Below are 15,315 nucleotides of genomic sequence, written 5' to 3' on the forward strand. Positions count from 1 at the left end.
AACGTGTTACACAGCCAATCACATTCTCTTCTGCCATACTGTAGGCCTCCCTGAACAGCATTAAGCCCATTATCCCGCTTGAACCACTGTCGACAGAGTTGCATAGTGTTAATTTGCGAAGATAATTTTCACATTCTGGTCACTAAAATTGTCTATAATGGATGGTTACAAACTGTTTCGCATTGTTTTTTTTTGTTTTTTTTTGGGGGGGGGGGGGGGGGGGGGGGTTCAAGAAAGATAAAAATGAGTAATGATTTTTTATCATATATATTTATATCATTTGAAGTGATTATTTTTGTCTTCATGAAATAAAACATCTTGGAGACTCAAGATGGGGATGTGTTGGAGGGTACCACAACAGAGAGTCCCCGCACCACAGTTTGAGAACCACTGGTCTAGCAGATCTCTCTGTTTCTGTGCAATCGCAGCATGTGGTTGTTGTTGTTGTTTTCGCCATCGGTGTTGTTTATTAGTTGTAATTAAAATGCAAATGACTCCAGATGCTGTTGTCATTAACAGGGGGGAGAGCACATTCACACTCCCTCACCTCCCATAAGAGAGCTGGAGAAGCGTGTGTGTGTGAGAGAGAGAGAAAGAGAGAGAGAGAGAGATAGAGGGAGAGGGAGAGAGGTGACTATAAAGGCAGTTAAGGAAATAAGAGGGAGAGAGGACATTAAGGAGGGACAGAAGGAGGCGGGTGCAGGGAGAAAGAGGTGTGTGTGTGTGGGGGGGGGGGGGGGTACACAATCAATGAGTAAGACAGTGCATGACAATACAATATTTGGAGATGTTCTTATAATGCATACAGTGTGTGTGTGTGTGTGTGTGTGTGTGTGTGTGTGTGTGTAAATATATATTACTGTGCATGTGTGAGTGTGAGTGTGTGTGTCTGTAAATATGTATTACTGTGTGTGACTGTGTGTGTGTGAGTGAGTGTGTGTGTGTGTGTGTAAATATACAGCATGTATAAATATGTGTGTGTGTTTGTGTGCGTGTGTGTGTTTGTGTGCGTGTGTGTGGGTGTGTGTGTGTGTGTGTGTAACTGAGCAATAGCAATGGGGCGTGACCGGCAGCTTTTCCTTTCGGGTTTTTTTTTTAACTAAGTTGCCTTCCGTTTATGTGTCCCACCAGCCGAACACTGTCTCCAGATCTCTCTCATTCTCTACATCTTTACAAGGTGCACTTAAAAGTTAGGCAACTACAACGGAACATCACGCCAGTCAGCAAATCTACTGCCTTAAAATTCTAAACATATGCATTGTGCCGGTGGCCACTGAAAGGAAAGTGTGGCTAGTATTGTAGTAAAGATCATCAACAAAAAAAAAAAAAAAAAATGTACAAAAGTAGCCCGGAACCAAAAATGTCCTAGCTTTATTTGTAGCGCAGGGGTATGGCAACGTAAAGTGCTGCAACAACATCTGTCAACAACAAAATATTTCCTTGAGCGACTCGTAATAACCCTCCACCCCCACGCCACCCCCTGGCAGACAAAGTATGAAACTATTTCATATGAAACTTATTTTTTAGAAAAAACAAAAAGTCCTCCGCGCTCCTGGGTAACTCTGGTGCGTCAACGGGAGAGGACAACTTAGTAGAGAAAAAAGGGGTTCACCGGAGCAACTCAGAAGTTAAGATTTTAAATATTTATTTAAGGTGCCAACATCGTAAGAGACTAACGTTTCGACGTTATGTTACGTCTTCATCAGAGTCTAGAATTATTTTTTATTTGCCATCGTTTATCTCCTATGGTTTGTGTGTGTGTGACAGTGTGTGTGTGTGTGTGTGTGTGTGTGTGTGTGTGTGTGTGTGTGTGTGTGTTTGTGTGTGTGTGTGTGTGTGTGCGTGTGAGTGTGTGTGTGTGTGTGTGTGTGTGTGTTAATTCAGATCTGTAACAATATGGTTCTTTCAGTGTAGTGTAGCACACTCAACTAAGTCAAGTCAGGTCAAGTTTATTTACTGTACTGTATATAGCGCATTTCATACACAGAGGTCATACATTGTGCTTGACATAAACAAAAAGCCCAGTTCTTTTTGTTTTTGTGAGAACCCTAGTAGCTGCATTTTGAATCATCTGAAGCTGTTTCATAGTCTTTTTAGGAAGGCCTGTGAAAAGCCAATTTCAGTAATCAACCCTGCTAACGATAAATGCATGAATGAGTTTTTCTATGTCAGGTTTTGACATTAGCCCTCTCAGTTTGGCAATATTTTTGAGGTGGTAAAAATCTGATTTAGTTATCATTGTTATGGGGCTGTTGACATTTAGATCACTGTCGATTAATGTGACAAATATTATTTTATGGGACTAATAAGTGACAAATATCTTCTGTCAGTGAGAGTGACCCAGCTCAGCAGTAGTAGGCCTCTCTACAGCATACAGAATAGTGTCACACAAAGTAATAGAAAGCCAAAATCACCGGTCAAACACACAAACATCTCAGACTGCAAGATGACCAAGTATGACCACTAGGGGGAAGCAAAGAACCATGCAGCACAGGCTTTTCTATGAAGCGAGTGTGTGTGTGTGTGTGTGTGTGTGTGTGTATGTGTGTTGTGTTCACAAATGTGTGTGTGTGTGTGTGTGTGTGTGTGTGTGTGTGTGTCTGTGTGTGTCTATTACTGCACTAGTGTTGCTGAGCACTATTTGCACAGAGGCAGGAAGACATTATTTGGCTAAAAGGCAACACAGCAGCACACACTGCCAATCAACAATCCACTAGAACATATACAGGGATTTTTTTAGCAGGATATTTCCAAAGGTTGTGTGTGTGTACAACAGTTTTAGTCATCTAAAAGACATCACTCCTATATCTCCCAGTCACACACAGAAAGAGAGGGAGAGAGAGAGAGAGAGAGAGAGAGAGAGAGAGAGAGAGAGAGAGAGAGAGAGAGGGGGAGGGAGATAGAGAGTGGATGTGTTGTGTGTGTACTATTGGGCGAAGAAGACAAGGCAAACCTTGCAGCCCAAAATGTATCAATATGCCACAACCTGAGGGACAGTGGGTGACCTATCAAGACACACATGTGCACGCACACAGACACAGGCACACACACACACACACACACACACACACACACACACACACACACACACACACACACACACACACACACACACACACACACACACACACACACACACCAAATCACACCACACACACATATATTTTATTCCTTTTATGAATTGTATTATGCTACTTTCTGTTCTGATTGCTTTGGCAATATGAGTTATTGAGTGGCCCATGGCCCTGTCCATACTCAGATCTGGTGAGACAGGTGTTACCTGTTTTATTTATCACTTCTCTCGTCCATACATTTTAGTCTATATTCTTTTTTTCCACACTGATAATGTTTTTTGTTTATTTAGTCTTTTTAATCCCTAATGATATTATTCTATTCATATTTACCTTTACTGTAAATTGATTGAATCTCATTATTATCATTTTTTAATCCTGTATGTATGTATGTATGTATTTATTTATTTATTTATACATTTATGAATAGATTCAACTCAGCTAGTATGTGTGCCACACAAATGCTTGTGACCTGACTGGAGTTTAACCTGCGGCCCAGTGCTGCTGCTGGTCAGTGTGTGAGCGGCCTTGCTACAGTGTGGGCTCAGCGCCACCGCTCCACCTGTGCACACCTCCATTAGTCCCAGTGGACAGGCCAGGGGAGTTCACTTCAGGACATCGCCACACTTGCAGGAGGGAGACCGCAGTAGCCTGCATGGTGTATCTTGTGTGCAATGTCCTTGTTATATTATATTGTATGTTCTAGAATCTTCTGTCCAGATAATGTCGTAGTAGAACAGCGTTACAATGGGAAAAGTCACCTGTATGAGTACTGTTTCAACACAGCGTAATTCAAAAGGTGATACAATGTAAATGATAGAAACTGACCCATTGACTACCATATCAATATGCTAGTTATTGCTCACATGAATTGCTCTAAAATGTTATATGGTCAGTGCTGATCCCTGCCACTCACTCGAAGTGTCTGAGGTGGCAAAAAGGCAACTTGGTTATACAACTCAGAGATAAATGGATACGACTCTGAACCCGGTTGAACTGGGCACAGATGTCTGGGTCCCACGGCCACTGGTCTCGGGGTCTGATCTGTTATAAAAGTGGAGACAGGGGCAAGAGGTAGCTCATATTTTACGAAGGAGACAGACACACTCACCCAGCACTAACATGGTAAGTGGATTTTAAAGTTTCTCCCTCTCTCTCTTTAACAGTGTGTTCGTTGTGTCACAGTATATTTAAATGCATTTATGCACATTAATTTGTAATGTGTGAGTGCATGCATGTGAATTTGTTCATCTCCGTCTTTCTCTATCTCTGTGTGTGTGTGTGTGTGTGTGTGTGTGTGTGTGTGTGTGTGTGTGTGTGTGTGGGTGTGTGTGTGTGTTTGTTTACCTACTTTTTCTCAGATCTTGTTTATCCTACTTGCTCTCGTTCCGACTTGTCTGTGTTTCTCGGCGCTGCTTCCTCTGGACTGCTCGGAGATCCACACCCATGACCCCACCCAGCCCAGTGGGGTGTACACCATCTTCCCTGGGGGGCCCGTCTCCCCCCTGCAGGTCTACTGTGACATGGACACCGATGGGGGAGGATGGACGGTGAGTGCTACTTTGTAAGGCTGGACCAATGATTTTCAAAACTAGATGTACCGCAAAGCGATACACAATATGACCGCCGCTCAGTCCTGCACATTCTCTCCGCAAATATCAATCACGCTTGTGTTTCCATCGCCTACTCCATCCCTACTGCAACTTTTATGTATGTAAATGAGTGTGTGCATGTGTGCGCTTGCTTTTGTGTATGAGTGCTTCTCTGTCTAGTGTGAGTGTGTGTCTGCTTGTGTGTGTGTTTAATGTGTCTCTGAGTATATGTTCACTGTGTTCTCTGCCGTCACTGATGTTTGGAACAGTTTTTGAAATCCCCAGGGGGGGATTTAGACTCCAGATAATACCACCATCTACTGGCCGATGGGTATACAGTCCTGAATGTACACATAAATCCATTTATTTTATAGCCCCCCATGGATGAAATTCCACAAAACTTGGCATACTCCCAGAGGGTGTCAGGTTAATCATACACATGAAATTTGGTGCAGTTCATAACATCTCATCTGAAGATAGGGGCAATTAAAGCAATATTACATTGCATTTTCAATTTTTACGATGGGGGGGCAAATCACAAATGACTGGTTATAAGCTAAGTTGATGCAAGCTCTAGAGAACAACATACCATAAACATTTTGTCATCCTCGGTGCCACGGTTCAGGTAGTTATGTAGGAAAAACTGTCATTTTTGGGCTTCGGGCGGGGGCAGCGCGGGGGTGGAGTGACCCCCGGGGACGAAACGAAAATTTTCCATAGAACTCTACTGGGGCTACATGCCCACCAAGTTTCATGCGCTCCGGTGTTACGGTGTCCCGGGAATCGTTGACGAAAAATGACGGGAAAAAAGAAAAAAAAAAAAAAAAAAAAAAAAAAACTTTGACAACAACTATATGACCGCTTCGCTAGCTATGCTAGCGGCGGTCATAATTAGCGCAAAGTCTATGCCTGTTACGATGCAAGCAAGGTTGCCCAATCATGACTGACCACCAGGCTCTAGCCTCTTCTGTTCTGTATTTATTATTATTTTGCTGTTATTTGTTGAGTGTTGTACTTTGAGCACAAAATAACCAGAGTAAATAAACCTTGTTTGCTTGCGAAAACCTGGCCAATAATTCTATAATTCTGATTCTATTTCTGATGAGTTTAGTTTAAGAGACTACTAAAATAGGGGCTAGTTGGAGAATACCAAATTGTCAATTCTATGTGCTTCTCTCTATGCCTTCATTTTAAACAGTTTGCGCCATAGTATTCCTTTGTTAATTCCAAGAGTAACATTCTCTGGTCAATGAATTAGGTGTTCCAGAGAAGACTGGATGGTTCCGTGAACTTCTACAGGCCCTGGGATCACTACAAAAAAGGCTTCGGGAACCAGGGCGGGGAATACTGGCTGGGTATGTCCTACACAAGCCACCATACCCCTTTGCCTTTCTCTCTCTCTCTCTCTCTCTCTCTCTCTCTCTCTCTCTCTCTCTCTCTCTCTCTCTCTCTCTCTCTATATATATATGTGTGTGTGTGTGTGTGTGTGTGTGTGTGTGTGTGTGTGTGTGTGTGTGTGTGTGTGTGTGTGTGTCTTTGTCCATCTACAAACACTTCACCCACCTCACATAGTCATGAACAGGGAAACAGGGAAAAATTTAAAGTTTGTCGGACCAGGCTGTAAGTATATCTATTGCTGCTGTAAGTGTACATTTTAACACAGAGTTCTATGACTGCAGAACCACATAGCCAGTTTTATCACAGCAGATTTACCATCCAACGCATGCGCAGTCTGACAACATGTGAACCTTTAAATAAAACTGTAGGCCTACTTAGGATTTTTGCTAAGGCATCTTCGAGATGCATCCTCTGATTACTGAAGAAACATGCATAGAAGTACTATGACTGACACTGATAATGTAGATGACACTGAATAATGTATACTTGCTGGTACAGTAGCCTACTTATCAGCTGAAGTCAAACAATAAGAAGGAAAATGTTGTTTTAGTTTTAGTAAATTGAATTTAGTGGTCTACAAATGAAATCAAACAACTGCTGAGTTGTTTTTAACCAAATTGAATAAGCCATTAAAATGTGTCTGCTGAATTTAGTTATAAAATCAATAAGGTGACTTGTGATTGAACTTGTGACAGAATGTGGTCTATTAGCTCTGTGCACTAGATAGAGACAAACTTCCATTGTTTGCCTTAAGATATGTTTCGTGTTTGCTGTCATCACTGTCTAAAAGTACCTGAAGATGAGCGCAACAACCAGATAATATGCCACAGTTTTTCGTTGATATGTTGAAAATGTATCCAAATTTACTCCAAGCACCATCAGAAGTGTCAGAATCGAATGTTGTGTCATTATTCAAATTTAAAAAAGTTATTTTCCCCTGGTCTGTGTTCTGACCCATGTGTAGGCCTGGACAACATTGTGCTGCTGACCATGAGGAAGAGGAATGAGCTGAGGGTGGACATGGAGGACTGGGACGGGGGAAAGGTGTACGCTCAGTACACGTCCATCTCTGTGGACCCTGAGACCTTCGGCTACACACTGCGACTGGGCAGCTTCATCGATGGAGGAGCAGGTGAGAGAGAGTGTATGTGTGTGTGTGTGTGTGTGTGTGTGTGTGTGTGTGTGTGTGTGTGTGTGTGTGGGTATGGGGGCATGTGTATATCTGCATGTCAGTATGTGTGTAAATTAGTGTGTGTGTGTGTGTGGGTATGGGGGCATGTGTATATCTGCATGTCAGTATGTGTGTAAATTAGTGTGTGTGTGTGTGTGTGTGTGTGTGGGTATGGGGGCATGTGTATATCTGCATGTCAGTATGTGTGTAAATTAGTGTGTGTGTGTGGGTATGGGTGTGTAATGGAACTGTTATCATCAACAAAAGTGGGTGTGGCCAAGGAAGCAAAGGCAGTGGCTGAGATAGACAGGAATGTGTCGAAATGTTGAAATTTTGAAATAAAATGTCATAATTGTGAGATAGGAAGTATGCTAGCCTGATAAGTAAATACCAGTCAAAAGGAACCTTTAGCGGATATGGCTTAGGTGGCAGCATTCATTGAACAGCAACTGGAGACGTCAGTGTCATGTACCAATGGATGCTCCAAAAGTGTTTGTTAAATGGAATTGTGACTTTTAATGGAAATAAGCTTCCATGGGGAATAATAATAATTTAGATTATGTCTGAATTAATAACAAAATGTTAAACATCATACATGCAAATATAATTGCATGTCAACATGATTTCTGGATAACAAAATCGTGTCAGTGATGAGATGCACCACTGGCCTCATGAGGGATTTCTAACCTCCACAGGTGATGGCCTGGCCTTCCACAATGGAATGAAGTTCAGCACCTTCGACACAGATCAGGATACATCTGCTGCTGAAAATTGTGCCAAACTCTTTCTTGGAGCCTTCTGGTATGGTGATTGTCATCGTGCCAACCCCAATGGTGTTTACAGGTGGGGGGCAGATGGTACAGTCCGTCAAGTTGGGGTTGAGTGGAAACCCTTTAAAGGTCACGATTACTCCCTGAAATCCATCAACATGAAGATCAGACCAGTGTCCCAAGGCTGTAGTCACCAAAGACATTGAGGGGGACGTGTCCCCCCCAATATTCAGATATGACCAAAATGCCCCCCCCCCCCCCCCCCCCACAATATTCGGACATAGAAAAAAATAAAAAAATAAAAACGCTACAGGAAACTAACAGTAACGACCGCAAATTGAATTGTCACTGGCAAATGCAATCAAATGCACAAAATAGCTTAATAGTAGCACCTTCATTAGTAGCCTATCTGGCGTGACGCACGCTTTCAGCATCAATCTCGCGCTCTCACACACACGCAACAAATGTCACGGCAAATCCACTCTTCTTTTTCATCAATCTGTTCACTTTCAGTTGATAGTGACTAGACTAGACCACAGCATATTGTTTAGACAGGAGATAACTTTAAGGCATAGGTGCATGGGCTCTTTAGATCAACTACAGGTATAGTATCGATAGATAGATAGATAGATAGATAGATACTTTATTGATCCCCAAGGGGAAATTCAAGGTCCAAATATCCAAGGTATCTGTCTCTACTGTACAATGTTTTCAGCGCAGAGAAATTATCTGCGATACAAAATGCAAAATGCTCATCCATTCTTCTCTATCGGATTGCTCACGAAGTTCTAGTCACACTGATATGCATGTCACTTGACAGACCATGAGCTTTCTGGTGGTAGCCTATCAATGTAAATTTAGCCTACACGTAATATAATTATATATTCTTCTATCTGCAATAACTTGCGAAAGAATCAAATTGCGCACCAATTATTCTCTGGTGGATTGCTCACGAAGTTTAGGCTAATCACAAGCTTTCTGATGGAGTAGGCTACACTATAGACAGGTCATTTACTCAACTTTTTGGGCCTAGTTTTCTGTCAAAGTTTTCTCAATGGATTCCTGGTCAGAACCCCTATTGAAACAGATTAAGACTTGGGGCATGTTAAATTTTGCCCAAAAATTCAAGATGGCCGCCGTATGGGCAATTCCATATCAGTTGGAACAGGTCCGACACCATGGTCCTCAGTTTTTCCTGATTTTTGGTCAAAATGTTCCTCCATGTCTCATTAGAGGAAAACCAAAATTTTAGCTTGGTATCTTGTTTAGTTTCTGAGATATGGCTCTTCAAATGTGGATAGACGTGTCCTAAAAAAAGGCTGAAAATGCTTGTATTTAATGAGCACCACTTTTTTAAAACCCATCTCCTGTCTTAAGCCTACCATATTATTTTCTAAAAATTTGAACACTGGGGCAGTACCCTGTTTAGTTGTCCAATATCACAAAGGAATTATAGTCCTTCCCACCATTGAAGACTTATTCATGGAAACAAACCCATATTTTTTTAAAGCAATGAAAAACAAAAAAAAACTGTTTTTGTTCTCTTATGGTCATGAATGGATAGCACTCACATTTTTAAAACTTTACATATATATAGTCCATGAGTAAGAGAACATGTTGACAAAAAATTGAGATGGTAAGTTTTCGTATTTCGAGGCTATGGGCCTTCAAAGATGGCCAAAATGGTGTTTTTCCTAAAAATGCCAATTTCATTGGCTTTTTTCAAGAACAAGATGAAATGCAAATCCAACAGTTATTTTCTCCTGCAATAGTATGCCACTTTGTAGACCATGTGAATGTGGTAGATCCGACCTGTCCATTTTAATATCCCCTCAGTACATGTCTGAAGTTAGAAAAAATGAAAAATTGTCTTGGCTGAAGGAGGTGTTGGTTCGATTTTTATGAACCTCTTAGAAGGACAATATGGGGTTTAAACCCATTTTTTTCTGTTTGAGGGATCGGAATGCCATCCTATAAACTGGATAAAAATGTTACATCCCATTTTTACTCTTTATTGACCCCTTAGAATATGTCCAAAAGTTGTCAAAAAAGAAAAGGCGACTAAATTGAGGGGCTTAAAATGGCCAAGTGGATCAAGTCACACAAGGCTAAAAATGTAATATAAGACAGATGAGATACTGTACTGAGGGAGAACACTGTGAAATGTATAACCCCTGTTACGATGGCCTTTGAACCCACTGTGTTAACTGAGGTTAAGGGCTAAAAACCACCAACCACCGATCCGGTGGTCTCCAACTTTTTCATATCTCTTGATAGAAAATTTGAGACTTGAAACTCATACATGTTGTTCATCTCTTCAAAGCGGCTTTTTGAGACCATCCATGACTTCCTGTGATAACCGGAAGTTGGTTTAAAACAGGAAGTACACTTTAAAAAGGCTGTATCTCTGGGGAAAAAAAAACAAAAAAGCTGTTGAGGCCTACACTTTTTGGTCAAGTTAAGCCCTAAAGGCGATTTTTTTTATGTCATACAAAGTGGGTACCACTCAACTCCAAATGGTCCGAAACATACTCCTACACAATCTCTCAAACCATGATTTTGGCCTCAACACTGGCCCCAACAGCTTTTTGTTTTTTTTCCCCAGAGATACAGCCTTTTTAAAGTTTACTTCCTGTTTTAAACCAACTTCCGGTTACCACAGGAAGTCATGGATGGTCTCAAAAAAACACTTTGAAGAGATGAACAACATATATGAGTTTTAAGTCTCTATACATTTTCTATCAAGAGATGTGAAAAAGTTGGAGACCACCGGATCGGTGGTTGGTGGTTTTTAGCCCTTAACCTCAGTTAGGGACACAGTGGGTTCAAAGGCCATCGTAACAGGGGTTATACATTTCACAGTGTTCTCCCTCAGTATCTCATCTGTCTTATATTACATTTTTAGCCTTGTGTGACTTGATCCACTTGGCCCCTCAATTTAGTCGCCTTTTTCATTTTAGACAACTTTTGGATATATTCTAAGGGATCAATAAAGAGTAAAAATGGGATATAACATTTTTATCCTGTTTACAGGATGGCAATCTGATCCCTCAAACATAAAAAATGGGGTTAAACCCCATAATGTCCTTCTAGGAGGTTCATAAAAATCAAACCAACACCTCCTTCAGCCAAGACAATTTTTCATTTTTTCTAACTTCAGACATGTACTGAGGGGATATTAAAATGGACAGGTCGGATCTACCACATTCACATGGTCTACAAAGTGGCATACTATTGCAGGAAAAAAGAAAGGTTGGATTTGCATTTCATCTTGTCCTTGAAAAAAGGCAATGAAATTGGCATTTTTAGGAAAAAACACCATTTTGGCCATCTTTGAAGGCCCATAGCCTCGAAATACGAAAACTTACCATCTCAATTTTTTTTCAACATGTTCTCTTACTCATGGACTATATATATGTAAAGTTTTAAACATGTGAGTGCTATCCATTCATGACCATAAGAGAACAAAAACAGGTTTTTTGTTTTTCATTGCTTTAAAAAAAATATGGGTTTGTTTCGATGAATAAGTCTTCAATGGTGGGAAGGACTATAATTCCTTTGTGATATTGGACAACTAAACAGGGTACTGCCCCAGTGTTCAAATGTTTAGAAAATAATATGGTAGGCTTAAGACAGGAGAGGGTTTTAAAAAAAAGTGGTGCTCATTAAATACAGGCATTTTCAGCCTTTTCTTTAGGACACGTCTATCCACATTTGAAGAGCCATATCTCAGAAACTAAACAAGATACCAAGCTAAAATTTTGGTTTTCCTCTAATGAGACATGGAGGAACATTTTGACCAAAAATCAGGAAAAACTGAGGACCATGGTGTGGGACGTGTTCCAACTGATATGGAATTGCCCATACGGCGGCCATCTTGAATTTTTGGACAAAATTTAACATGCCCCAAGTCTTAATCTGTTTCAATAGGGATTCTGACCAGGAATCCATTGAGAAAACTTTGACAGAAAACTAGGCCCAAAAAGTTGAGCAAATGACCTGTCTACTAGTTGCTGTAATAAATAGTTCGCAAGAAAATCAACGTGAATAGCCTACACGAAATTAAATCATATTACATTCCACACCTGGCCCACCGCGGTGGAATAACTCCCAAGCCATTCCCGAGTAATCCAGTTTTTTTTTTAATTGCAATACATTTATACTTGTTCTCCATCTTCAGGCTGTGGTGGCACATCGAAAATATGAACTACTGCTTGAATACTGTGTTCTTCCACTTGTTTTTTTTTTTTTAACATTTAGATAAACTACATAGAATTAGAACATAAGCATTGCTTTCATATTCCTGGGCATAATTTTAGACTAGCCGAAAATATGACTGAAGTCAAATTATTCTCACGTTCTTAAAGTGACAGGCACTCAATTTGACTTGACATTAAAGATAAATGTAGGTTAAGTCAACTTCATTCCCAAATCAAACTTATCAAAAATATCAAACTTCTTGACCTATTATCAATTTCAAAACAATTGTGACACCAATATTTTTATTATGTATTTTTAATTGGCTATGGCTCCTGACTGATGCATGAAATAGATAGATAGATTGATAGATACAGAACATCTATGATTCTGTTATTAGGTTAACTATCATTGCATTGAATGTTAGTTGTATCAGTCTACAACACCACTACAAATGACACTGGGAAACCCATTCTATTTTATTCATCTGGTGGAACAACTACCGTGTTGATATAGCAGCCTATACTGTATAGGCCTAGTCTATATGGTCTACAGTACGCTATGGGCCCCCCTGATAGAGAGCATGAGCATGCTGACCTGGAGGTGTTTGAGGAGAAAAACAATTCTGAAATATTTGATCATTTGAAAAAAAATATGGAAAATTATGGTTAAGAATGAAATGTGTTGACATTTTGTCAGACCCCGCCACAAATTTGGTCCCCCCCAATGTTGACATCATGGCTACGGCCCGGCGTGACGCACACTTTCAACATTAATCTCAAGCTCTCACACACACGCAAGAAATGTCACGCCAAATCCATTCTCCTTTTTCATCAATCTGTTAACTTTCAGTTGACAGTTAGTGACTAGACTAGACCACAGCATATTGTTTAGACAGGAGACAAATTTAAGGCATAGGTGGTCTCTTCAGATCAACTACAGGTATAGTATCTGTCTCTACTGTGCAATCAGGGATGGGCACAAATACATCAAAATGTATTTCCAAATAAAATACCAAATTGCATTGAAAATTGCAAACTCAAGTGTACTGTCCTTGTGTGAGCTAGTGGTGTCTCCTCAATTGATGCCTTTAAGCACAACTAACTTCTCAAACAGTGTTGCATTCAGACGACACCTATTGGGCCTGATGATGGTATTGAAATTGTGTTGTGAGTGCAATATGCCTAAAGTGGCATCACAGGGGCTTGACTATGCGAAGGTGCCACAGACAGAGACAGAGATTTGGTGCTACTGTAACCTGCATTGTGTTGAACCACTGCGGTTCAGCCCTGCACACGCCCAGACTCGAACCCCCGAAACAGCAGCACTTTGGATCAGGAGTCGAGCATGCTAACTATCCAGCTAAAAGCCCAGGCTACTATAGCTTTCATACCAGCAGCATTTTTGAGGCGTCGAGGAGTGAGGTTAACCAACGTTCTACACGTACTACAGCTAAGCAAGCTGGCATCCGTTACACCACACTATATTGGTGCACAGTCATGTTGGAATAGCTGGGCTTAGCCCCTTGGTTCCAGTGAAAGGATGGCTGAATTCTCTGAAAACAGTCTAACAGTCAGTTCCTTCCCTGTTCCAACATGACTGTGCACCAGTGCACAACGCAAGGTCTGTAAAGACAGAGTGTGGTGTAGATGAACTTGACTGGCCTGCATAGTGCAGTACATCAACCCAATAGAACACCTTTGGGCTGAATTAACCCTTATAGGGTCTTCGTTTTTTGGTTACACAGGGGGTCCTGCTGGGTCTGGTAGACCCATGGCATTTTGGGGTCTTTAATTCAACATATTGAAACCTTTTTTGTTAAAATACTCAGCAGATGTTTACTTCAACCCATTTGCAAGTCATTTAAACAACATTTGTTACATTTGTTGCCTTTACCTTTGTTAAATCACATGGTTATGCACAGAAGTACTCGTTTTTGTTGCACAAATGCAACAAACTAAGGAAATGCATCATAAAACAGCCATAACTGGACAATGATCAACTAATGTGAAGGATGTTTTTCCAAAAAATGTAGTGAGAAATTGAACTTTCTCACTACATCTGCCATGATCCTCTGATTCTGAAACTTCTTCCTCTGCATCATCTTCAAATCCCCCTGTCTCTTCCAGTATCAATTCTAAGGCAGTCTGAATTGAGAATCGCTTTGCCATCTTGTGTGATATTCATTCCCGCAGGACAGATGGTGAAATGTGTGGGAATATGGGTGCAGATATTGTTGGGTTAGGGGTTGGGTTAGGGTTGGGTGCTCCAATTTTGTAACAATGTTGCAACCTTGTGCGGGAACTGCACTGGTGGCTCACACTAAGGGCCCATTCACCTGCTTTACTCTCTCTCTCCCTCTCTCTCTTTCTCTCTCTCCCTCACTCACTCACTCACTCACTCTCTCTCTCTCTCTCTCTCTCTCTCTCTCTCTCTCTCTCTCTCTCTCTCTCTCTCTCTCTCTCTCTCACACACTCACACACACACACACACACACACACACACACATACACAGGCCCAGAAACCTAAAAGGGCAAATGAGGTAACACAGGACCTATGATTTCCACATATTATAGCCCCGGGTCCAGTAGACCCGCAAAGACCCTGTATGTAATAGAAATGTGCAGGGGGGGTTCCATTTTTTTGTTTCTGAATTATGTTCCTCACTCAAATGAGCCAAGGCCAATGAATCTCAGATTGAAAAAATAATTCTTTGTATCACTTTTCTTAAGATGAAAACTGAAAACAAGCACCCAGTCAGCTTAATATTCCGACTTGAGCATGTTCTATTTATTTTATTGATCACACCCCCATTAGTCCCAGTGAACAGGCCAGGGGAGTTCACTTCAGGACACCACCACACTTGCAGGAGGGAGACCGCATTAGCCTACATAGTGTATCTTGTGTGCAATGGCCTTGTTATATTATATATTGTATGTTCTAGAATCTTCTGTCCAGATATTGTCATAGTTGAACAGCGTTACAATGGAAAAAGTCACCTTCATGAGTACTGACTCAACACAGCGTAATACAAAACGTAATACAATGTAAATGACAGACACCGACCCATTCACTACCAAATCAATATGCTAGTAATTGCTCACATGAATTGTCCT

The 15,315-nt window shown here is 41.0% G+C and overlaps 2 protein-coding genes across 2 annotated transcripts in view; both read left to right on the forward strand.

Moving 5' to 3' along the window:
• The window catches only part of LOC134086914 (microfibril-associated glycoprotein 4-like), a 20,913-nt gene extending 12,705 nt beyond the window's left edge, over positions 1 to 8,208 (forward strand). The window contains exons 3-6 of the mRNA XM_062540499.1: positions 4,433 to 4,621; positions 5,922 to 6,018; positions 7,026 to 7,193; positions 7,928 to 8,208. Of these exons, the coding sequence (XP_062396483.1) occupies positions 4,433 to 4,621; positions 5,922 to 6,018; positions 7,026 to 7,193; positions 7,928 to 8,208 (735 nt within the window). The remainder of the gene's footprint in view (positions 1 to 4,432; positions 4,622 to 5,921; positions 6,019 to 7,025; positions 7,194 to 7,927) is intronic.
• The window catches only part of LOC134086228 (NACHT, LRR and PYD domains-containing protein 12-like), a gene marked incomplete in the record, with an annotated part of 983,201 nt that overhangs the window by 384,149 nt on the left and 583,737 nt on the right, over positions 1 to 15,315 (forward strand).

This window comes from Sardina pilchardus, chromosome 1 (assembly GCF_963854185.1).
Source record: "Sardina pilchardus chromosome 1, fSarPil1.1, whole genome shotgun sequence".
NCBI lineage: Eukaryota > Metazoa > Chordata > Actinopteri > Clupeiformes > Clupeidae > Sardina > Sardina pilchardus.